The 23,492-nt window shown below is 43.3% G+C and overlaps 4 protein-coding genes across 7 annotated transcripts; 1 reads left to right on the top strand and 3 right to left on the bottom strand.

Annotated features, from left to right (window-relative positions):
* Positions 1 to 319: 319 nt before the first annotated feature.
* Positions 320 to 5,811, bottom strand: gmcl1 (germ cell-less, spermatogenesis associated). 3 transcript variants are annotated; one of them, XM_040198402.2, is made up of 15 exons: positions 5,416 to 5,811; positions 4,942 to 5,119; positions 4,725 to 4,848; positions 4,539 to 4,635; positions 4,358 to 4,455; positions 4,146 to 4,258; positions 3,991 to 4,056; positions 3,797 to 3,881; positions 3,591 to 3,681; positions 3,334 to 3,474; positions 3,085 to 3,154; positions 2,871 to 2,946; positions 2,649 to 2,794; positions 1,931 to 2,018; positions 320 to 1,832 (listed from the first exon to the last, which is right to left on the bottom strand). In XM_040198402.2, the coding sequence occupies exons 2-15, from the start codon at positions 5,109 to 5,111 to the stop codon at positions 1,692 to 1,694; spliced, it is 1,506 nt and encodes a 501-aa protein (XP_040054336.1). In that variant the 5' UTR covers positions 5,112 to 5,119; positions 5,416 to 5,811; the 3' UTR covers positions 320 to 1,691. The 3 variants fall into 3 exon arrangements, with proteins under 3 accessions (XP_040054336.1, XP_040054335.1, XP_040054334.2); XM_040198401.2 differs by having other exon boundaries at positions 4,942 to 5,113; XM_040198400.2 differs by having other exon boundaries at positions 4,942 to 5,810.
* A 1,040-nt stretch (positions 5,812 to 6,851) lies between these two features.
* On the top strand, positions 6,852 to 12,489 carry ggcx (gamma-glutamyl carboxylase). 2 transcript variants are annotated; one of them, XM_040198363.2, is made up of 15 exons: positions 6,852 to 7,087; positions 7,293 to 7,493; positions 7,629 to 7,787; positions 8,775 to 8,940; positions 9,042 to 9,120; positions 9,227 to 9,333; positions 9,422 to 9,585; positions 9,702 to 10,003; positions 10,347 to 10,478; positions 10,619 to 10,770; positions 10,891 to 11,060; positions 11,155 to 11,285; positions 11,377 to 11,524; positions 11,634 to 11,838; positions 11,959 to 12,489. In XM_040198363.2, exons 1-15 carry the CDS (start codon positions 7,063 to 7,065, stop codon positions 12,116 to 12,118), a joined length of 2,301 nt encoding a protein of 766 aa, XP_040054297.2. In that variant the 5' UTR covers positions 6,852 to 7,062; the 3' UTR covers positions 12,119 to 12,489. The 2 variants fall into 2 exon arrangements, with proteins under 2 accessions (XP_040054297.2, XP_040054296.2); XM_040198362.2 differs by having other exon boundaries at positions 6,864 to 7,087; positions 7,281 to 7,493.
* Positions 12,490 to 12,808: 319 nt separating this feature from the next.
* Positions 12,809 to 18,004, bottom strand: snx24 (sorting nexin 24). Its single transcript, XM_040198471.2, has 7 exons — positions 17,722 to 18,004; positions 16,317 to 16,400; positions 15,505 to 15,609; positions 15,053 to 15,147; positions 14,914 to 14,943; positions 14,627 to 14,691; positions 12,809 to 14,519 (listed from the first exon to the last, which is right to left on the bottom strand). The coding sequence occupies exons 1-7, from the start codon at positions 17,788 to 17,790 to the stop codon at positions 14,449 to 14,451; spliced, it is 519 nt and encodes a 172-aa protein (XP_040054405.1). The 5' UTR covers positions 17,791 to 18,004; the 3' UTR covers positions 12,809 to 14,448.
* A 279-nt stretch (positions 18,005 to 18,283) lies between these two features.
* loxa (lysyl oxidase a) lies at positions 18,284 to 22,994 on the bottom strand. The gene is made up of 7 exons (XM_040198417.2): positions 22,046 to 22,994; positions 21,784 to 21,892; positions 21,291 to 21,428; positions 20,129 to 20,285; positions 19,199 to 19,294; positions 18,916 to 19,031; positions 18,284 to 18,823 (listed from the first exon to the last, which is right to left on the bottom strand). Exons 1-7 carry the CDS (start codon positions 22,710 to 22,712, stop codon positions 18,817 to 18,819), a joined length of 1,290 nt encoding a protein of 429 aa, XP_040054351.2. The 5' UTR covers positions 22,713 to 22,994; the 3' UTR covers positions 18,284 to 18,816.
* Positions 22,995 to 23,492: the final 498 nt, after the last annotated feature.

Raw genomic sequence — 23,492 nt, 5'->3', positions numbered from 1 at the left:
ATGTCCATATTGATCAATGCCACTGACTTTTCTTTTAAGAAAATACCCTTTTCCCTTTGCTTGTATTATAATCGTCATATGGCCTTTTACGTTTGTAATGTAGCATCAACTTTCATTGTTTTGTCCCACACACAACTTGTTAAAAGCTACGCTGGGACCTCTTTCCAAATGCTACAGTTTTTATTTTGATGACAATTATTTTGCTATAACCACATTCCAGTTAGAAATCAGGCAGGAACTTTTGTAAAATCTACTGAAACAAATACTTTCATGAGTTACTGTGCAGCTGTAGAAGAGGTAGGTTGGAAGAAGAGGACCATTTGATAGCACCACAGCCCACCTGGATGGACAGTTTTATTGGCTGTCTAGGATTGGATTTTCTTTTGCCAGAAACAGAATTCCATACAAATTAAGTAACAAAAATAAATTAAAAAAAACTAAAACCCCTTAACAGTTACAAATGGACAGTCATAACAGTCACTTATCAGAAAATGTCTGTGTACAGGTTTTCAAAACAGCAGGAGGTTAGATTTCCAAAATATCCAAACAAATAGGAACCTAATCAATAGTGAACGTGTCAAAAAACACAATTGCAAAAGTATTTCATGTTGTAATGGGAGCGGCCGGAACAGCCTGCCCAAATGTGTCAAACCGACCTGCAATAGAGAGGCAGTGAGTGGCCGTTTGACAGTAAACAATTCAGAAATGATTAAAATCTAAAGTCTGTAAAACATTTGTGAGTTTCGATATGTTTAAATATGCTGTGAATATTAGAAAGCTGGTTTCCAAGTTTAAATTGTGTAAAAAAAAGAGGAATACACAAAAACTCCTGACGGTTGGTATATAATGAAAAAAAGATTTAAAATGATTGAAGTGAATTTTGGATGTGGAGATACATAGAAGTATGTAACATCAGCATGGCTATCCAGGCTTTCCTCACTACTATATTGTTTTACAACTTGAACATTGCAGTATATATATATCATTTACAAAGTACTTGACATGAAGTGGGGACGCTTTTTTCCCCCCTTTAATTACAACACGCGTAAGTGCCCAACTTAAGACTGAGGGAGCTGGAGCTCCAGAGGTTAAGAGCGATGACGCTGGTGGAAACGCAGCTTTCACAACACCAAAGTGGACGTCCGTTGGATGTAGCCACCAGCCGCCCTCCATTTCATTGTGTAACTTCTCACATTAGTTATACGGTAAAATGTCAGCGGAAAAATCAAACAGCAGCAGGTGATATAGACGCTCGGTCAAAATGTAAATGGACTCATCTTGCATCTTTTACGTGTTTGCAGAGATTGTAGTAGATTTACTAAAAAGGTCAAGTTTTCCCCAACAGAGCGGTTCCCTCGATTATGTTCCCATTAATATAATGTATCAACACAAGTGAGTTTGAGATATGGTCCAACATTGCAGTGCACAGTGTTCATGGCACAGGGAGTTTGAAGCTGCTCTGAAGACAAAAGTGTCTTAATCTCTCCTGGTTACACGTGAAACCTGTTCGCTAACTCTCAATGTCCCCAACATTTCCCCTTCGACCGTCTCAGGGTGTTACGCAGCATGCAGATGGTTGTGGCCGATGTCAGCGTGCGGGCGAATGTGGCGATGGATGGTAGGCGCGGGCGAGTGTCAGTGACTCGGCATTACCAGGGTAACGGTAGCCGTTAGCGGCGGCCGACAAGGCTTCAGGACGCGCAGCGGGCAGCGCTGTCCTGCTCCGGAGAATCCGGGCGGTGATCCGGGTGAGGCGACGTGTACTGGAAGTTGCAGCACACGTAGAGGGGGAACGTCAGCAGCCGGCTGTCCAGGTTCATCACCACGTACTCCTGAGCCGTGACGGGGGGAATGTTAGTCAAGGTCACAGACGGCGTCGTCGGGCAACGCGTCACGTGACATTTGATGATCGTTACCGGTGCTCACTGACCTGGTCTTTCTCGAGGGTGAGAAGCTGGAAACCTGTCGAGCGACTGCAGACCAACTTCCCTCGGCTATCAAAGGAGGCGAGACGTAACCTGAACACAGAGACTGTGGGTTAATAAATCTGTGGATATACAGTTTTTTAAAAAAGGTAATTATTTTGATAACAAAAATTGATATTATTCACATAAGGTGAATATGAGAAGTGACTCATCTGGAGTCTCCCACTAGCACAGTGCTGCTTATAACAGCGCTAATGTTAACAGAAGCTACATTGAACTATTCAATAAATAGGAGTATTGGTCAAAGGCAAATTATTGCACTATTGTTATGTGCTCAAATAAAATCTGAATCTGCAAAGATTTAAATCTGCGGTAGAGAGATGTAACCTAATTTCAATACAGTACTATTATTTACAACAACTAAAACACACTTTGTTGTCCTAAAATGGATAATATACTTTCAACAAATAAAATAATATAATAAAAAGAATAATTTTAACTATTCATGATCTGGAATTATGAGGTTCACATTAAATAAGAAAAGATCACAACTGTGTTGCAGTTGAACTCAAATGTATCTCCAATATACAATTGGACTTGTCTATATTATACCTGAAATTACTACCGTAGTTTCCTATTTAAAGTTTACTAATGAATGTTAAAGCGTACGGACACATCTGGATGCTAGATATTTGATAGTCAGAGGTCGGCTGCACCACACACCTGAATGCCAGATGCCTTCGAGGTTGCAGACTCACAGCGCCCCCACATGGCTGACTCAGAGTATTTCTTTTGAAGACGATGAAACGGTTTGTGTAGGTCACCAGCAGGTCGAAGCCAAAGTTAAAGCCTGTCCACCGCCAGCAGTACTGAGGAGAGGAAACCATACGGTCAGAATATATATCTGACAACACACAGTGGCAGAAGCGGAACTGTCTGACTTACATCTCCATCTTTAGTCAGTTTTCTTCCGCACCTCATACTGCTCAGCTCAAACTCATCTTTGTTTGCCTCCTGTGGACTAATGACACACAAACGTGTTGTCATCCAAGCAGCATGTAAAATATATTCTATGAACACAGTCGTTGTGCTTATATGAAGATGAAAATACTAAATTAAACAGTTTATACATTTTGATTGTTCAATATGACGTTCTCACCCATTATCGTTGTCGAATTCGGTCCGCAGCATGGCGAACCACTGGTTTTTGTAAACCGATGTTAACCAATCTGTAATAAGTATTAATGAATAATATTAACGGCGCAACTAGAGCAAAGGGATTAACTAAATTAGAAATAAAGTATTGATTCGCATTATTGGGCTTAATCTTCCTAGAATAGTTAAGAAACCAATTAACAGATTTAACAAATAGTTAATGAAATCCAGTCAGACACAAGACTTTTCTTACCAGGTGGCAAAATGTTGTCCCTCTCCAGGATGCGTGCGGATGCGAGATCGTTGATGATGTACTGCAGACGGACGTATTTGAACACTGAACGAAAGGGTTCGCCATCGTCCGTGTTCAAGAAGGGCTCCTTGTCACACAGGTCTGTGGGACAAAGTCAATCGCAAAACGGCGTCAAACATCTGCGTGTGGCTACTGACAAAGAAGATCACACACACACAAGGATCCCTCGTTCATAAGACGATGTCGCCTTTTGGTACCCGTCCTGCGTTTGCAAAGCCAGGCGTCGGCGTCGGCCAGGAGCTGTTTGATTGGGCCGTCCCACGATGGGTTGAGCTGCACAAACATCCACTGCAGGGAGAGAGATGACATAAGAGCTCTTAGAAACAGGTCTGATGCTACAGACACTTAACTGGGAGTTATAACACACACACACACACACACACACACACATATTTTCATGTACCTTCTTCAGAGCCGTGTATACATCCATCTCCACCTGCATGACAAACAGGTCCGAGGACTTGATGAGCAGCTCCATCACCTCTCCCCTGTAAATGCAGAGCAGACACACGGTGAATTGGATCATAGGCAACATAAAGGACGTCGGCAGGAATATTATGTCAAAACGACAGAACTGTGAGCTGAGCGAGCACCGACCCGAGTTCCTTCATCAGGTCGACATTTTGATGAGTCATCAGGTTGTTCAGAAGCCACTCAAGACACCTGCAGAAAGAGATGAATAAACACACATATAGTGGGATGTGAGTATAGAGTTTTACCTTTTAATTACTCCGATTAAAAGTAATCCTGACTTTTTCGTGACCAGATCCAAGCCATAGATGCTGGCACAAGCATAGTAGCCACACACGGTCTTCGCACTGATGTTTTCCTTCATTGTCTCTCCACACTGCTGAATCAAACCATCCTGTAGATAAAAAAGGGACTTGATTCGTGGCCATATGTGGAAAAAATAAAGATGTTTATTTGATATTTAACAACAACCGTTTTAATTCAATGTACTGACCAGCTGTAGCATACAAGCAGCTGCAAGAATACTGACAACCCTGCTGGGCTTGATGAGGACATCGTCCCGGTACAAGGACCCAAACACCACCTGCAGGGCTAGACACACACACATAAAATTTGGAAACCCACGAACAAACAAAAATTCAGATTCTGCCTTCTGTGACCGTGGTCCTCTGTACCTTCAGTGTCGATGTTCTGGTCTGGGATCTCCAAGTTGATTTCCATCATGTTGGACTCTTTCCAAGACCCGCTGAACATGCTGGAGAAATATCCGGACTACAGGATGCAACGAGGAGGGAGAGGTATGAAAAGGAGAGGCAATGACCACCAACATTTGTCCGCTGATTGTCTTTGAGCCGTTTTACCTGGCACAGGTACACTTTGTGGAGGTTCCACTGCTGTTCCAGAGCACAGATACGAATGTCGCTGTTTTCTCCGTTCAGGAACAAAGTCTGATAAATGTACCGCGATGTGCTTTTCAATTTCTTTCTGCTCAAGTTTTAAAAAAACAAAAAACAAAATGAGAGTCAAAAACAAATGTAAGAGAAGATATTGATTTTTTTTTTTTTAAACCAGACTTACCTGCGAGGTGTATCTAGTCTGCCATCGTCCTCCTCTTGTTCACTGTCGCAGTCACACTGGGCATTTCGTTTCCTCTTCTTACACTCACACCGATGCTTGTGGCTCGTTCCCTCTGCAGCCTCCTCTGGTCCCTGAGACGAGGACTGGAACCTGCTGCTCAAACTTCCCATCCCTGCACCTCCAGAACATGTGGAGCCGATTTGGAGCATTAATAACATTGAGATTCTTAATGAAAAAACACAGTATAGTCCTTCTCAAAAAAGGGGCACCGTCTAGGTGAATGTCCAAGATGAAAGTAAGCGACATTGAAACAAATAGTTCTGGCCCTATAAGAGCATAGAGACATGTTCGGTAGTTGCATAGTTTCAGCAGTAAAGGTAAACATGTCAGCAACCACCAGACGTCAGGACTCCGTCCCGCAGCTTATGACAACCAGTTGCACAGTACATTTGCCAGAAACGAAAAACAAGCTACCTTAGCTGATGATTGGCACCGGGCTGAGGGAGAGGTTTGATTTGTACGCCAAACAACACCGGCCAACTCTCAGGTTCGACCAGATGGAGAGGCGCTAGCCTCAGAGCTAGCTTTAGAGCTAGCCCTTAGCTAGCGAAGCCAAACAGGTCTGAAAACAAATACACCGTCGCTTCTGACAAGCCGCTATTCAACACAAGCCTCTGCAGCACAAAGCCCTGTCGGGCTCCAGTTACATTTTTATAAAATAGCGCGAAAAATAGACCTAGAAGCAGGAGATGTTAGCGACACGGGATGCGTTCAAAGGTCTTCTTCTTTCTCTGCTTTAATTTAGCGACCCAAGTGGCTCCCCCGCTTAACTGTGACACCTGGTGGACGGCAGAGGGATTACAGGCACCTGGAAATGTGTCTACAATAGATGTCTTTCATGCCATTAAATAAAAAACAAGAACGCGGACCAATTATACATATTTGTCTAGGGTAAAATGTGTGTTAACTCACACACTGGCTGATTTTGAGAAGAAAATTATGATCCTCCTGATTATGAACTCAAGATAGACAGAGTAAGGAAAAATAAATTAAACAAAAGTAAAGCACATTTCCAACAACTAAAAATATGAACACAAGTATATTGTTTCTCTGGAACATCCAAATTACAAACCAAGGCAGACCAAGACCACATTGAGATGAAGTGTAAATCTGAGACCAGAACATTCCACCAATCGTATGTGAATTCTAATGGGCAAAAAAAAAGACTAAAAGACAATCTACTCCCCCCTTTCTCTCTCATAGCTGCACAGTAAACAACATTTAACATCAACAAGTTTACCACGTGTCTTCAATTATGTCACTGGCCACTGTCAAAAATCCAGAGATTGAATCATCATCTTTTTTTCTGTGTCAATAAACACAATGCTAGCAAACAGTTATAAATATAGGAAAATAGTTATTTTACACATGACAGGAGGCTTGCATTATAGCAGGAAAGAGAGTACTCAAACAGTCCTAAAATGTATGTGCGGGGTAAATAGCAATGTTGAAAACACAGTGTACAGCAAAAAGATTGTAAGCGTCTCAGGGTTCTCCCCTCCTCTTCAGTCGAGATACATCCAGCTGTTTGCCTCTGACCATGCAGATGTGAGATACATTTACAATACAAACATATTGTTTTCTAATGTATTTTAAGAGGAAAGGGGAATTGGCACAACACATGTAAACACAAACTGCAGCTTTATTATTAACTCTGTTGTTATTTTCTTCTGATTTTTGTCAAATTATTCATTTAGAATGTATTATCTTTAATGTATTTTAATGTTAGTAGGGAGGTGTAGGCAAGTGCCTGCCAGGCTGAACCCACTCGGTCACCTCCGAGCGAAGGGGAGCCGGATATGACGTTACGTAGTGTTCCTTAGTAGGCGGGGTTACCGGAAGAATCAGCCAATCACAGCCGAGCTCTCTTTCACAACATTCCTGTCCCTCTCGACATCCACATCGTCTCCCTGCCCTGAATCGTCCGTGTGTGTGTGGCACTTTGACACGGAACTTGTCCCCTTTTCACGGACGTAACCAGGCATTACACGTCCACCTGGGGCGGGGAGACAGGACTATTTTAAGCCCGTGTTCCCGATCGGAATACGTGTTTTTTGTAACATGGAGGCGAGGGACGCAACTGCAGGTGAGGCTTTCTTTGCACCGACATTCAGTGTTGTTTATCCAACGCGGTGTTTGACCAGTATTGAACGAAGGAGAAGCTGGAATTTAAAACATAGTCGTGTATGGCTTATAAATAAGAGCCGAGCGTTTGGTAAATCCTGCAAGAATTGGACAATGGACAATCATTTTGTGTTTCATTAAAAAAAATGACACAGTTAATTCTAAAGGCGCTATTGTGAGCAACGATGGAGAGGAGCAGACTGCAAATGAGGATACAGCTCCAAAAGAAGATACACCGCAGACCAAAAGCAAGATGGAGAAGATCTTTGGGTTCAGGAAGGAGGACCTGACCTCCTGGCACAGCCTGGTGACCCTCTTGAACCGTCCCGCTGACCCTGCATCCCTTGGCATCTTCCGCTGCTTGTTTGGTGAGTTGAGTTATAATTTACTCAGACCAGACTGCCCTCTGAGTTTGAGAGGTTTTTGCAACCCGGTGCATATTTCTCCTAGAAACCTCTTAAACACTTGTGCCCTTCTAACTTGTTTGTGTGTCCTTCACGCAGGTTTGCTCATGGTCATCGACATCACGCAGGAACGGGGCCTCAGTCACCTGGACTTTAAATACCTGGACGGCGCCCCGGTGTGTCGCTTTCCCCTCTTCAATGTCTTACAGCCACTTCCGCTGGACTGGATGTATCTGGTGTATGTGGTGATGTTCTTCGGTGGGTCACTCTCTTTATTTAATGTTAAGGGTCACACACACACACACACACACACACACACACACACACACACACACACACACACCAGTGTTTACTGAGGCCTGGTGAGGAAAGAGCTTTATAGGAGACGGCCTCTGTGGGGTGGCTGTGTACGGGGAAGATGAAAGCACATGCACAACTTTTATTATCCCTTCAAGCCAAATTACTCATAAAAGATTATGTTTGCATCTTACAAAGGATTTGACAACTATTGCAACGGTTGCATTCATTGTACGCAAGCAGAACACACAATGACAATTCAAGTAAATAAATACTGATTTAAAAAATGGTTACAAACATAATACCAAGTGAACTAACCAGCTTGCAAACAGATCTTCTCTTAATCTTAAGTATTAGGTAGAATTTGAGAAGAATATCAAACCCACCTAATTTTTGACATTTCTAACAGTATATGTTACATTGTTGTATATACAGTAATACCACTTGTTATTTATCTGGCACTCCATTTGTCTTTCATAATACTATATATAACTTAGATATTTAATAAGTGGCAAAAATAAATATTGAACATAGCAGAAAAACATTATGTGCATATCCAAAGCAAATTGTACATATTACAATGCAAATTATTCTTACGGATTCATTATTCAGTGAAGTCAATTCATTATTTACCTTTTTTTAACCGGAGTTTTGTACAACCGTCAAGATTTTGCCTAAATTCCATCACAAGATTTTATCATTATCCAAAATCCAAATGACTATATTTCCCGTAATGCAATGTTATACATAGCATCTTTTGGTCAGGCCAACATCTGTAAAGCTCACTTCCTCACTCACACTTCCATATTGTAAGTCAGCCTTTCTATTCGAAGTTGCACAGGTGGGTTGGACTCCCTTCGGACTGTATGTAAAAATAGATAGTAAAATAAATAGTAACAACCGGTTTTTACTGCTGACTGAAGTTGCTCTTTGTGTTTCACACTGAAGGCGCTTTGGGAATCATGCTTGGCTGTTTCTACCGTCTCTCCTGCCTCATGTTCATCTCAACGTACTGGTACATCTTCTTTCTGGACAAAACGGCCTGGAACAATCACTCGTACTTGTACGGCCTGATCGGGTTTCAGCTGACGCTTATGGATGCCAATAGATACTGGTGAGATCATGTTTTTAGGTCCGTCTGTGTGTTCGGCTCGCCGGGGCCCGTTTTATATGCGAGGGCAGAGGAACAGCTTAACGCCTGCGTCTTATTTGTAGGTCAATTGACGGATTGCGGAGGCCTTCAATAAGAAACGCTCACGTGCCTCTTTGGAATTACACCGTGTTGAGGACACAGGTTTGAATTTTAAGAGCAAATATCTTTTTCAACGCATTATGAACATGGCTGTTGGTTACGGGCGATCTAATGATCTCAATGTTTGTTTGTTTTTTCTTCCTCAAAGATATTTATTGTATACTTCCTCGCTGGACTCAAGAAGTTGGACGCAGACTGGGTGGAGGGATACTCGATGTCATACCTGGCTCACCATTCGCTCTTTGATCCTTTCAAGTGGGTTTCATTGCCCAAAGCCGTCTTTCCGCTGACTGTGTCTCGGTACTCTCCACTCTGATCTTGCCGTGCACACGTTCTTTTTCAGGATGATTCTCCCTGTCGAGTTAGTCAACCTGCTGGTGGTGCACGCAGGAGGTCTTGTTCTGGATCTGACAGCCGGCTACCTGCTGTTTTTTGATGCCACGCGACCGTATGCATTTTTCTTTGTCTCCTACTTCCACTGCATGAACTCCCAGCTCTTCAGCATCGGTGAGTCCGCATCAAAACAATCTTTCTTGTCGCCGTAGATATCTTAAAATTCTGCCTTTTTAATGCGTGGAGCATCATTTTACCTGCATCTCATTGAGAATGTCACTCCTCGGCAGGGATGTTTTCCTACACGATGCTGGCCACCAGTCCCGTCTTCTGCCACGCCGACTGGCCGAGGAGATTCTTCGCCCGTTTTCCAGGCTTCCTCAGGGCAGTGTTGCCTCTCACCTCACCGGCCCCTCAGCCCAGTGCTTCCTGCGTTTACAATACGAGCCAAAGCACCAGCAGTAATCCCCAGGAGACCCCGCCTGTCGCCAAGGCTCCCAAACTGAGATTAAAGCACAAGCTGGCAGCCATCTTTACTATTCTCTACATCAGTGAACAGCTCTTCCTTCCTTACTCCCACTTCATCACACAGGTGCAATAGTCCGTCCGCTCCTTTTCAACATTTAAGATCCTAAAATACTTTTACAACGGACTTGGTCCAAAGAATCAATTAACAAAGGGCTGCACAACGTTCTTTCCTTCAGACATTCTGTTTAATGAGATTGTACTTTGCTGTTGTCAGTGTAGCCTTTGAAACCCTCTGTGAGTCCCCGAGTCGATTGTTGCTCAATCTGAGTCAACAGTCATTGATCTGCAGCAAACAGCAGCTCAGACCGGTGCCAGCAGAAGGGCGAAAGAGTTCCAAAGTCTAGAAATGTATATTGTGATTCCTATTAGCATGGTATTATCCTTAATATTTCGTTTTTTTTCCGCAGGGTTACAACAACTGGACGAATGGCCTGTACGGCTACTCGTGGGACATGATGGTTCACTCCCGGAGCCATCAGCATGTTAAGATCACCTACAAAGATGGAGAAACTGGAGAAACTGGATATCTGAACCCTGGGGTGAGTTACAAAGGAAAAACACAGCTGGACAGAGAGCGCGTGTGCAGCACAATCGACCTTCCTGACCGCCGAGATTCTGATGTTCTCTCAATTCAGCCGATCACTGATTAAGAAAGGATTCCTCTGTCTGCGTACTGAAGGTGTTCACACAAAGCCGCCGCTGGAAAGACCACGGCGACATGCTGAAGCAGTACGCCACGTGCCTCAATCAGTTCCTGCCGCGCTACAATATCTCTGAACCCGAAATCTACTTTGACATCTGGGTGTCCATCAACGAACGCTTCCAGCAAAGGTACGAGAGCTATCAATATAATACGTTCAGGGGTATCAAATGATTGATGTAGTAAAGTCAATTATTACGTAATAATAGTGGGAGTGTGTTTGAAAAACTTGCTCCGGACGTTTCGCTCAGGATCTTTGATCCCCGCGTGGACATTGTGAAGGCGGAGTGGTCACCTTTCCGTCCCAGCACGTGGCTGATGCCTCTGCTGGTGGACCTCTCGCCCTGGAGGACCAAGTTCCAGGAGATCGAGGGCAGTTTGGACAATCAGACAGAGATCGTCTTCATCGCCGATTTCCCAGGTTACGAATCTCTTCTTGTCCTTTTTCCGTCCGTCGAGAATGTATTGTTACGTTTGTAGTTGCCTAAAAAGGCCCCCCTTTTGTTACCTTTCAGGTCTCCACTTGGAAAACTTTGTAAGTGAGGACCTAGGCAACACCAGCATCAGTGTCTTGCAGGGCAGAGTGAATGTTGAGATAGTGGAGGAGAAGAAGAACTACACTCTCCAGCCTGGTGAGCAGATAAAGGTACAACAGCACGGCATCATCAACATCGGACCGTTAAACCTGGACACGCTTTGACCGTAACGTGCGTGTGTGTGTGTGTGTGTGTGTGCAGGTACCTGCGGGGGCTTACCATAAGGTGTACACGGTGTCTGAACACCCGTCTTGCTACATGTACATCTACGTGAACACCACGGAGGCGGCGCTACAGGAGAACTTCACCAAGCTGTATGAGCTCCAGGAGCGAGTTCGCAACGGGACCGGTAAATATCGGGCGGCTCGCACTGTGAAAACAATGCAAGCGTGCTTTCAAAAAAAAAAGTCACTTAGTTGGGTCAGTTGCCGACCGGACGGTTCCGCCTCCTCCCGTAGAAACCGAGCCTCTTCCTCCCGAGCTGCAGCCTCTCATCGCTGCGGACGGGGACGGCGGCGGCGAGGTCAACGCGACTGACCCGATCGTGCAGCTGTTCCTGAAGAGGCAACGGCGTATGAAGGAGGTGAAGAAGCGCAGGGAGGCGGGTGCAATGGAGCGCCTAGAGCGCTTTGCAGTGAAGAAGTACTACACGATACGCAGGGGGTGAGCGCCGTCTTCCAACCACATGGGAAAACACCTGGTTTGGTTGTAATCAGAGGGATGATGTACGTGGGAAAAAAACAAAATGAACCCGTAAATGTATGTCATTAACTCCTCTTTCAGGTTCTTAATGACAGCCATCGCCATCAGGAACCTGGCGGTCGGTCTCCCGTCCCTCGAACAGCTGACCAGAGAAGTTGCCTTCGCCAACATGAAAGAACCTCCAGCAGAGGCCAACCAGGACGAACGGCTGAGAGACGAAGTCGGTCACGGGGAACTGTAAAGCGGTCGTTGGGGACCAAAGATAACGTGCCGACTTGCTGGATCACACATTCCAAAAGGATGTGAGGAGCGTTACCGGCACGTCGCTGCCCAGTCTAATTATTTTTAATATTTTTTATTTTTTTCCATTTTCTACGCCTCTCAGATTATTTCCAAAAGTGAAGCCAGTATTTTGCTAAAGCATTTCTTTATGAACCTCAATGTATGTGGAGACATGTTTCTGCTATGGACACACAATACTGTAAGCAGATGTGCTCTGCCGGGCTTTGACTTGCAAGATTACATTTCCTGTTTGTTTGACTTTATAATTACAATTATGCATTTCCAAGATATTGAAAATGAATAAAATGTAATGTAAATACTCTAAGCTAATAATTCGTCCTTTGTTTTGAATGAAAACAAACAGGATCAGGTTGGTCGATAACTCCTCCTGGTGGTTTGTTGTCCAGCACGAAGGTCAAGATTTGTTTCCAACTCACAGAGAAGGATATGTGTTTGTTTACTGTTCTGATGGAATATACGTATGTGATCGTTTTGCTAGCCCTAAAATGTGATAAAAGAAAACTGACAAGCACAGAACAAATGTTGGCATGTCTATTGAAAGGCCTTTTCTAGTGACTTTTCTAATAAAAGCGTGTGTCAATTTAAGTCAATATTTTAATTAGAACTCTTAACAAACTGACGAAAGACGTTTTGGCAATAAGGAGTTTTATTGGTGTCAGTATTTAAAATGTCGCCCATATTAAAGTGCTACAGTTGAATTCCAGTGTTAACTGTAGATCGACATTATGGCACATAAATGACAATTTTCACATGATCAGAACACAATCAGTACAATGCTGCAAAATATATAAATACTTTTAATCTATGCGATGGATCCCTTGGAAAGGACTTATGTTAAAACATAAAAACGTGATCTGTTTAGTTGAGGTTAATTGATTCCATTTGATTCAGTATAAATATTTAGTGGTCACGACTGGGGGTCCAGTCACATAACTCTGGTGGGACGAGTGTCACCAATTATTGCCCAAATAGTCACGTGCACCATATTGTTTGACAAACGAGTCATTTCAAGTGTTCGCATCAGAAAATATTTGTACTTCACGATGAACAATATAAAGACAATCTGCATTTTAATGTCATATTGCACAGTGTTTTACTGGTTTTTAGTATTTTAAATCACTGTCTTTCATTTTAAAAATCCCCTATAAAATCAAACACACTTTACATCCCTTTTCATGACGGGTGACTGTTTACCAAGAGTGGAAAAACACACCAGGGCTGTATTTTGTATGTGGTGTGAGACATCGACAAACCAGCTCCTCAAAACTCGTTGATGCATTTTTTTGTTGAGCATTTTCTGAAGTGGAAGTTAAGGAAGGAATGAGAGATAAATAATAAATGAAGAAGCCCCCTATAGTTTGCCCTAACGCTCCACCACAGGGGAACTCCTCTTATTTCCCACACCAAAGTCTGAATGCAGGTCTAGCGGTGTACTCCTGTATATGTGGAAAAACGTTGTCTTTTGTTGACTGAGAGGGAGCCGAGACACATTTTTAGGACCGTCACATCTTTAGGACTCCACCTCCAAACTGAGCCGCTCACTACGCCAAACCTGCACAAACAACTTCTGCTCAACAAATCAAGTCCACATCACAGCTCAAATGTATTTCCACCCTTACTTGTGGCACGTAGCTGCCAACTCACGCAGAATGCGCAAACACACTCTAAATTGTTCCACGCTCCCTCCCAGGCGGACTCGATGTGGCTCATGAGAAATTCAAAAAACGCACAGTGCTGGTGCTACAAAGGGAGGGGCGCAGCCATGTTTGTATTCACTTACTAACAGCGCTCAGAGGTCTCCCTACTTTGAGCTTCATTTTCCCTCCAATTCCCATTGATTGTGTTATATATATATATTGTGTGATATGTTCATTTCAAGCATTACTTTGTTGAGAAAGAAAAAATAGAATTGAAAAGTTAAATTATTAGCTATAATCAGGAAACAAATATTTTAGCTTTTAGTTAACTATTTAGAATTTAACGCCTCACAGCCACTGTTAAAGTATCACTGTTATAAAAGGTTCCTGGAATCCTTTTTTGATACAAATCGAATGAAATATGGGCCAATATTGCTTATTTTACGAACACGTGGTGCTGGTGCCAGTCATTTGTCAAAATAAAAGAACCAAAATGAATGAATTTTTGTTGTATGCGTTGTAAAATGTAAATGAGGCTCAGAGTATCTTAACAATCTCTGTGATGGACACATCAACACAGTGTGCAAACATCCGTTTGTAGTGACTTGCCCTCAGATTGGGAGCTGCAGCTCTACCTTGGTTGGAGATCTGGGTAGAAAACTCCATGTACCACACCTTCAATCACAACATTTGAAAATGCATCTGAAAAGAAAGAGGAAAAGAAAGGGTTTCACATGAAAAAGGTGAGATTCTGAAAGAAGTTCCATTCTATTTTTTGCAGAAATCGGAAAAAAATCGGCAAAACTCACCGTGAGCGGTTGGCAGCAGGTAGGGGTCTCTCAGAAACAGCAGGACTGGCTGGTGTGAAAGTTTACTGAGGAGACCACAAAAAAGCAGAAGTGAGAAGGTTTGTGTGGGGGCGACATGGTGAATAATAACAGGATGAAGAAATGTAGGCGGGATCACCGACATGCCGGGTGAGGTTCAAGTACAGAGCAAATATTTAACAGGTTCAGAATGGTGCAAAAAAGCAAAGAATCTGACCAGCTGTCTCGTGCAATAGTTTTTAATTATATTCCCCGAAAAACTCACTCACCTCGATTCCTCCGATTCTGTATCAAACGACCTTGGAGAAGAAAAGGACAAATTAAGCCACATAGCCATCCAGCAGCCTGGTGACCAAATATTTGGTATTCCAAAAAAAAGTGGTCCTTTAAATGACAGAGCCAACTCACCCACAGCTTTCTGTTTTCGGCACTGAAGGAAAATGGCGGATATTGAGGAAATCCAAGAATATCTTTGGAAGAACTCCATTTTCCATAATTATAGACTGACAAAACACACAAAACAAAATCAAATTGCAACGTGCACATGAAGCAGCGGGGTCATAGGGACTCGGGGGACTTTTGTGGTGCATTGTTTGCGTAATGTCCCTCAGCTTTATTGTGTGTCGAGTTAGAGACTAAATCTGTATTTGGTAAAAGAAAGATAATACTGACTCCATATTAATGTTGTCACAACATTCTAAACCCAACAACAACAACAACACAGAGAAAGTTGACAAAAATACAACTTTTGATTTGTGTGTCAACTGGCGGTCATCACTATTATCAATACCTAGATATTGACGCGTAAAGAAATGTCGCGTTTGGCTTCCAGCGGGTGGGATGAAGGTGTGTCATGCTACCTGCAGGTAGAGCTCCAGGCCTTGCCTCCTCTGCTCCACCACTTTGGGAACCCAGTTTCTAACATGTTTAGAAGGCATCTCGGGCGGCTTTATGCTCTTCTTTAACTGGAGGGATGTGAAAACATCATGAGAAAATATACAGGACAAACAGGAGTATATGTACTGTTGCTAGGACCAGCATGCACAATACCTGGACATGGAAAATGAAGCAGGTAAATGGAGTTAAAACTATTCATTATTGTATTACTTCAGCTGTGCTTTTAATACTGTGACATGTCCAAGTGCTTTTGGTGGGAAAAGGCCTGTTGCAAATATAGCGTTCCAATCAAACAATTATGGACTAATAAAAGGAGGCAGGAAGAGGAACTCATCTGTAAATATGCAACCTCAAACTATCTGCTATGGTGAGCGTGGTTCACCAGCAGGGAGCCCGTTGAGCATTAAGTGCTTTGCTGAATCTGCATTCACACTTCTGAATGTGGTACTTGTAAATAGCTTGACTGGTAATATTCTGTTTTTGATGTTCCCGTTTCTCCATCCGTCTGTTTTAAATATATATATTTTGTGAAGCCCACTATAATGCTTTGTTTTGTATGAACAAGGCAGAATAAAGTAACTTCTTTACTACCCAATGAAGTGTTTACTCCTAAAAATGTCAGATAATGTCATTAAAAAAACAACACGTTGGTTAATATGTCAGTATTCTAACATTTCTCTTATGGTTGAGGACACTAAAATTGAAACTCATAAATGACTTTTAATACTCAACAGCAATACGTGATCAAACGCTTTGGGGACGCATTGACTCTCACCATTTTATGCAACGCGTGGAATTCACTGTAGCGTTTCTCGACGGCGTGTTGTCGGCCATTCACCAGCACGTCAATTCTGAAGACCTGAGGCAAAGAACAACAGCTCGTACCGCTCTTTGCCAAAAAAGGCCGAACTCTGTCGTCGAGTCAGTTGAGGGGAATCGCCGTTTATCAACAGAGCACATCGGCCAATAAGGGCCCCTCCCATCCGTGACCGGGGAGCCGTCAGTTATGGTCCATGTCAGCTAGTTACCAAGAGGAAGCATCTGGCTGCTGAATCGTGATCCGTCAGCATTGCTGTTAACGTCCCAAAACAGACTTGTACTTCCCGTAGAAGGATTCTTCTATAAAATGTATGTGTTATAGAAACGACAACAGTGTTTGTGACAACAATTCATTACCGGCTACTTAACTACACGCTGCGTCTCGCAAGACAGAGGGCCGTCTACTGAGATGTATTTAAAAATTCTGCAACTGAGCAGCAAAGAAACACTATCATTACTGGGAAAGAAATGAGTGGGAGACGTCCCAGAGAGACGGATGACAGTTGAGACTAAAGGTTATTTAAGGACGACCAAAAATGAAAAACGTTTCACATTTTGGGAAATGTGAAAAGCTTCTGGCCTGGAGCCAGAGGGGAGGGTTAATACTACTCTCATAGTAAATGCTCAACTTTTCCTGGATATCATAAAGGAATGGGGGGCCTACAATAAAGCAAATAGGGGAAGATCCCAAAGGGACGAACTACGCTTTTGAATTTGAAACAAGCGGGACCGGGGTCCGGTTCAGAGGAGAGGGGATGCCAATGCTTCATTTGTGACAGAAAGACTGGACATTTAAACCGGAAGTTTGAAAGACGTGAGAGTTAAGGTGACTTAACCAAAGGTCTGTCGGGTGCATTATGGAACATGTAGGCTCCGACACGAAGGTTAACCAACAGACTACGGAATAATCCGTGCATCGCCGCCTCTGTTAATCGTGACTGCTGTCACACAACCTGTCTGGTAGAGCCATTCGGGATTTAACACACGAGAGATAAAAAAAAGGCTCGTTTGAGGCTCCCTTTTCGGTGGATGACGTCACACACCTTCATTTAAATCAGTGTTTATTACCAGATCCTGAACTTCAACACAAATACACAAAGTCTCTCCGAACGTTAAATCGGCATCTGGGGTAAAAGCGGTTTCGCTCCTTGGACTCGTTGATTTATTTATGTCTTTAACACGGACGTTGTTTACAACGTGGACACGGAGGTCGGAACGGCCCGGTGACGCAAACGTGCAACGCCGCTCGCTGCGGGACAAATGTGGGACAGAAACCGAGGACAGATGTAAAAAAAAAAAAAAAAAAAAACAAGTGACGGCAGCAGAGAGGACACACGGAGGTTTAACAGCGGGCAGCTTACCGTGAATCCTTTCTCCATGGAGTTGTTTTCCGAACGAAACGAAGGGATCGATACTCTGACCGGGTGCATTTTTTCACTCGAGGAACGAAAAGAGTTTTTTCAGGACGATTTATTACCGTGTGGTTAACACGGCCACACGCACGCACTCACGCACGCACAGCTACACACACACACCGCTGGTGGTTGACTCCAGTTTCTTTTGGCAGCCTGATAAATATGAGTGAAAGGTGAAGGAAGTCTCAGGTGCGCCCCCTGCTGCGCGGGAGTACAGCTACTCCGACCAGGGTGGGATTACAACATATTGATGTACAATCATTATTGAAAAGAGTATTTTATTAATAGATTACCAAATAACATGTATACAAAAATGTTTTATATTTGAATATATTATTTGAAGGTGATGGGCACACAGATGGATTCCTCCAAAATATATTGTAATATGCAAAGAAAATTTGAAAAGCTTTTTCAGCCGTTGTTGTGTGTGTGTGTTCCATGTATTCCGTCTGTGTGTGTGCGTGTGTGTGTGAAAAGACAATACAACATAGAAAAAGAGTCACCTCAATCTGGTCGGCCCAAAAGAGTGATACAATATCACCAAATTTTATTCAATTCATTTTCAACACAATTTTTGTAGAAAAGAGTTTCTTTTGTTGCATATAAATACATTTCCTTAACAGCGGATTCGTTTAAAATTGTGATATAATATGGATTTTAAAATGATAGTAAACTGATTCACACTTCTTCGGATTCTAAATTTAATGGATTTTATTCCTTATCTATCCTCCAAGTGGTATACAACGCAAGCGTACAGTATAATGCAATAGAAGTAAGAGATTAAAAACGTTCTTGTGAAAAGATTAGATAAGAACATACTTTATCAGTATGGAGAAAAACAAGAAAAAAGAAATTCAACATTATCTGCCACTTTGGCGTCAGATGATTCCTACTTTGATGTTTCTAACGTGGAAGCATTTAAAAGTTTTAAATGTGTAAATCTTAATGTTGCATTCATCTCAAGATGCTTTCGAATGCAGTCCTCTGCTCCGTCATTTACAGAACGTCTTTGCTGAGTCCAGGTGCATGACGTTATGTTATCTAATACCTGAGAGAAAGAAAAAAAAAAACACCATGAGGGTTGACAGACAACGCAAGACATGTCAAAGAAACCTTTGTCTCTTAAACCATGATACTCACGATGACATGTGACAACCGGACACGGAGGCGTAGTTGCCAGTGTACTGAACGTTACAGCGCACAACATTGTTGCTGTAGTCTGATTCTGGGACGTGATAATTTGGATTTACGCTGATCTGTGGGGAATAACGTATTGACAAAGTATAAGAATCAACAACAAAGCGACAACGACGAATAATCAGCATGGACTCTTATTATGGAAGCAATGGGATTCACACATGTCGCTCTTTACATGGGGTTCAGTCTCCGACAAGGAAAACAAATGTCATCTGGTGTTACAAACCTTGAGGATATAGTCTCCAGGTTTCACATCTGTGATGTCGATCCACTGGCAGTCGATGTCCGCGTTGTAGGTATCATAACATCCTGGGCTCAAGCCCTGCACATTGGACAGCATCCACATAAAAGATTGTGTAAACAAACATACTTCTTATGAAGAATATACAGCTTCTATATTTTTACATTTTTGTAGAGCTGTAGGTATTGTAACTAAAATGATGAAGAAAAAGCAATCAGGAGAAAGAGGATAAAATCAGCCAGGCAAAGTCAAGAACAGAGGATGGAAAAATAAATCATCTGCCCAAAAAACTGATCAGGCCCCCAAGCAGGAGATCGTCTGACAGGAGAAACAGGAAATCATTAAATCACCACTGGCTCGTGCAAAAAGGAAATAGTAAGGGACAGCAGCCTCAGAGCAAGAGCACTTGTTTTTCTCAGTCTCACATTCAAGGAAAGCATGAACCAAACTCCTTTGAGCGTCATTCAATGGAAATGCACATCAGTAAAATCATTATCCTGTATTGTGGTCTGAGCTCAAAATGACCAAATTCAATGCAGCACTCTCATTTTCAAAGGGCGTAAACCTGCAAAAACTGCTGTTGTTCTTTGGTCATAATTACTTTGACATTGTTGCTGCGCTACTGAACAGGAGCTAACTTGCTAAATTGTGAGATTGTGTGTTTTTTAGCCACTTGGGGACAGGATAAAGAAATGTAAACAGAAGACTGATATTATAATGTTATGAAGTTCACCAGCTGATGGTGATTTTAGTGCAGGCAGAGAACTCTGAAAGGGTCATTTTCTCGGCGTTTTCAGTACAAACGACCCCATCGCAACCAAAACGTTGTGTAATCCAGCGTTAATATGAAAACAGAATAAGAGCAGCTTTAAAGCCATTCATATCAGCATTTCTTCATCTTTTCAGCAGTGAGACCTGGGTGTGTGAGGTGCAGGCAAATCGCCTGTAGTAGCCGTAGTCGCAGGAAGTGTCCTCCAGGCAGAAGCTGGCTTTGTGGCCTTCGGCCACCGAGTGCTGCGAGGAGGCGTCCAGCAGTTCGTAGTGGCTGAACTCATCCATGCTGTGGAAGTGCCTGTGGATGAGCAGCAGAAGTGGGCAACAACTCCAGCATTATTAATCTGCAGCAGGTAAGTTGCAAAACAATCTGGGACTTTTTGAAACAACCAGGTTGACATCTTGTTCCAGTGCTACATAGTTACTTTTTGACATTGAACTATATTTTGTTTAACTATATTTAAGTTCACGGTGTTCAATCAAATCACTTGAATTTCCTTTGACTGCAAACATCACAGGTATTTATCATCTAGACTAGAGTGGAGCTGAATCTTTATTATCTTAAAGTCAGTTAGTTTAATGAGAGAAAACAGTCTGTGTTTTAACAGAAGGGTTCTTTCCAAACACTGGCAAAGACTCTAAACAGTCTACAATAACAGTTTATTGGACCACTGCCAAATGCACAGTGGACTGGTGGTTTCACAGCATAACTATGTACTGAGGTAGTTCCAGATGAATAAAGGAAAACTGGCCCCTTTCCAGAAGCTCACTAAAGGAACAAACCCACCAGCAGTTTTTCCCTTTTAGGCTCATTATTCTCATCACACAACTTTACGGCTTTTCAGCTGTACAGCAACTGAATTATGAGGTCATGTGAAGTTCAGTCACATCATCTTTCCAACACAGGTTTTACCAAAATAAAGCCAGCTGCGGTTCAACAGCGGGTGCCATACTACAACATAGAGGCTGTTTGAGACAAATAGTGGAGCGATAATCTATTGTGATCAATTTATATGTTAAACTTTTTTTTTTAAAGTTATAATATTTGAAGAAAAAGTTACTTCCCCGATTCAAACTCGGAAAGATGTAAAGATGTAATTTTTAATGGTTCTATATCTGATTCAGACACATCTTTCCCAAACTGGCTCCAGACCTGGATTATGTTTTCATGCATGAAATCCTCACGTGAAGGCTTCTAACTCAAGTCAGCTGTTTGGACAGTCCCATTGAGAAACCACAAGTCGGAGAGGTTTTCACTTTCAGTGTTTGATGGAGAGGGTTAGGGAGGATCTCGTGTACTTACTGGTGACAGCTGTGCCACTCCCAGGTGTAACGTGGCCTGCTGGGCAGGAAGTCTGCCGTCCCTTGGTTCTTTACTCGCTGAGGGAACCTCAGCAGCATGCGCGTGTCATAGTCTCGAATGCTGGATGAATATGCTGAGCTGCGGGCCCGAAGCAAAGGTGGAGCATAAACTTGCAGTAAACAAAGGTGGTGTGTGGACACAATTGAGTGGAGGTTAGCGTGTGAATGGGTGGAGAAGTCATTTGGAGGGATGAGGTTGTTTGGGTTTGTTTTCAATAATGCGTTTGCCATCCAGGCTTTCACTCCTCAGGGAAAACTATGATTATACTTTACAGAAACCCGCTACTCCGCCCGTCTGCAACAGTGGCGGGATTTGGTTAATTTCACCTGGGAAGGCCTCACCCACAGACACTTAAAGTTCCATGAATCACACTCAGACTTGGATGCAAACCCTGTTTTCGCTCTGCTGTGGATAAGTACTGTCAGCAGTGTACCTTGACAAACAGTTCTCCTCAGCTGCACATCTCAGGCTGTACATTGGGACTCTCTGGACATAAGCAGAGGCTTGAATGTAGTATGCGTCAGGTACCAGATCAGGCAGACCTAAAAAACAAACAAAAGAACAATTATAGTACTGACATGATTGCATACAACCTGAAGCAATCGGTCGATGTATATGTTTCTTACACAGACAAATAAACTGGTTGAGCTATTATAATACATACATATAATACATTTAGAGAACCCATCTCTTACCATACTGGTGATAACTTGTGCCGTATCCGGGTCTCGATCGCCTGCTCGGTCTTTCGTAGACGTCGTAATGATTGTAATACGGGTTATCTCCATCAGTGGACTTATACGGGTCGTAGGGATCGTCGCCGACCATCATGTCGTCTCTCCGGGGCAGAGGCGGACTGACGGTGACCTTCTCCTGGGTCCCATTGCTGCTGCCCTGCGTCCCCGCGCGCGCGCCGAGACGCTCGTCGCGATGCTGGCGGTGCTCGTGGCCTCTCACGAGCCGCTGGAGCGGGGACGGGAGCCCGCGGGGCTTCTGCGGCTCGGACCCCGGCCGGGGAGGAGGCTGCTGCTGCTGCTGCTCTTGCTGCCGCTGGGCCACCGCGTCGCCTGGAGTGTCCGGGTGCCTCGCGTCTCCATCGCGAATGATGGTGACAGGTCGCGCCTGCACTTGCTGCTGAGATGCGCCCCTGCGCCGCGGGGGCTGATACTGCGCGCCCTGGCTTAAAATGCTAAACACATTGCCGTTGTGTGACCACTGCAGCGTCTGCCGGAGAGATGCTATTTGCTTAGTTCCTTGTTGGGTGCCGGGATTTGTCTGAGATTGTACAGCCTGCAAGAGGAAAACAAAAGAATAGACGCACGCATACGCGTAAAGCGGAGTGCCAATTACGCGTAATCCCATTGTGAACTCCAAAGCGGACTTCTCCAAGGAGCTGGGCCTATACCACTCGTCTTAGATTTGAGTATCCCTGGTCACCATTTGAAGGGTATTCATGGAGTTTAAAGGTATCCGTGTAAAGTCATGTCGCTCTGCTCCTCCACTCAGCAGTGAAATGAAGATGCTGAAGAGGAGGAGGAGTTCAGCGTTTGGCGTTTGTGAATCTGTTATACAAGTCCAATGCTGCTGCTCACATAACCACTGAATGGATACGTGATGTGCGATCAATCCCAGCCAAGTGTGTTTGATAACTGCTCAGTTTGGCTGCGTGAAGTCACAGCGAGATTAATTTCCTCCCTCACAAAGAAACTATTTGAGATGAACTGTTTGATCAAAAACAGAGATACACACCGGTTTACTACTTCATTAGGGTTTCACATGAATTACACACTGCACCCATTTCCAGAAACAACTGCATGCATTGTCCAAATGTGCTTTGCCAAATCTGCAGAATGTTTTGATAAACAGCCTTTTGTGACTGTTGGATAAACTCCGAACATTATTGCAAAACACTCCAGCAGAAGTCGCTGCACACTTTTTCATTGGAGGATTCTAAATAAAAAACTAATTATCACTCTTTTATGGCCCTGCGACATTTCAATTTTTTTCTGGCAAACCATCTGCCACGAACCCCCTCGACCCAGTTCTGTCTGTTTAGAGTTTTGCTGACAACGTGAAGAATTCAATCCATCCCATAATAACATCCTATGCGGTACTTACCCTGAGCAATAAACAAAATAAAGC

Source organism: Gasterosteus aculeatus, chromosome 14, assembly GCF_964276395.1.
Source record: "Gasterosteus aculeatus chromosome 14, fGasAcu3.hap1.1, whole genome shotgun sequence".
Lineage (NCBI taxonomy): Eukaryota > Metazoa > Chordata > Actinopteri > Perciformes > Gasterosteidae > Gasterosteus > Gasterosteus aculeatus.
The sequence above is the reverse complement of the archived record's forward strand: the minus strand, read 5'-3'. Positions and strand labels throughout refer to the sequence as shown.

Bases quoted from the DNA above. Each gene is read 5' to 3' on its own strand.
- snx24 (XM_040198471.2), bottom strand. From the start codon at position 17,790: ATGCACCCGGTCAGAGTATCGATCCCTTCGTTTCGTTCGGAAAACAAC. The intron at 14,944-15,052 runs GTGAGTTGGCTC...TTCTTCTCCAAG, and splicing joins CCGAAAACAGAAAGCTGTGG to GTCGTTTGATACAGAATCGG. The intron at 14,692-14,913 runs GTGAGTGAGTTT...TGGTCTCCTCAG, and splicing joins ACAGAATCGGAGGAATCGAG to TAAACTTTCACACCAGCCAG.
- gmcl1 (XM_040198400.2), bottom strand. From the start codon at position 5,159: ATGTTATTAATGCTCCAAATCGGCTCCACATGTTCTGGAGGTGCAGGG. The intron at 4,456-4,538 runs GTACAGAGGACC...GTGTGTGTCTAG, and splicing joins CCAGAACATCGACACTGAAG to CCCTGCAGGTGGTGTTTGGG. The intron at 1,833-1,930 runs GTCAGTGAGCAC...GTCACGGCTCAG, and splicing joins TCACCCTCGAGAAAGACCAG to GAGTACGTGGTGATGAACCT.
- loxa (XM_040198417.2), bottom strand. From the start codon at position 22,712: ATGGGATTACGCGTAATTGGCACTCCGCTTTACGCGTATGCGTGCGTC. The intron at 21,429-21,783 runs GTACACTGCTGA...TCGGGCCCGCAG, and splicing joins GAGGAGAACTGTTTGTCAAG to CTCAGCATATTCATCCAGCA. The intron at 19,295-20,128 runs GTCTCACTGCTG...TCCAATGTGCAG, and splicing joins CCTGCACCTCACACACCCAG to GGCTTGAGCCCAGGATGTTA.
- ggcx (XM_040198362.2), top strand. From the start codon at position 7,063: ATGGAGGCGAGGGACGCAACTGCAG. The intron at 8,941-9,041 runs GTGAGATCATGT...TCTTATTTGTAG, and splicing joins ATGGATGCCAATAGATACTG to GTCAATTGACGGATTGCGGA. The intron at 11,286-11,376 runs GTACAACAGCAC...GTGTGTGTGCAG, and splicing joins AGCCTGGTGAGCAGATAAAG to GTACCTGCGGGGGCTTACCA.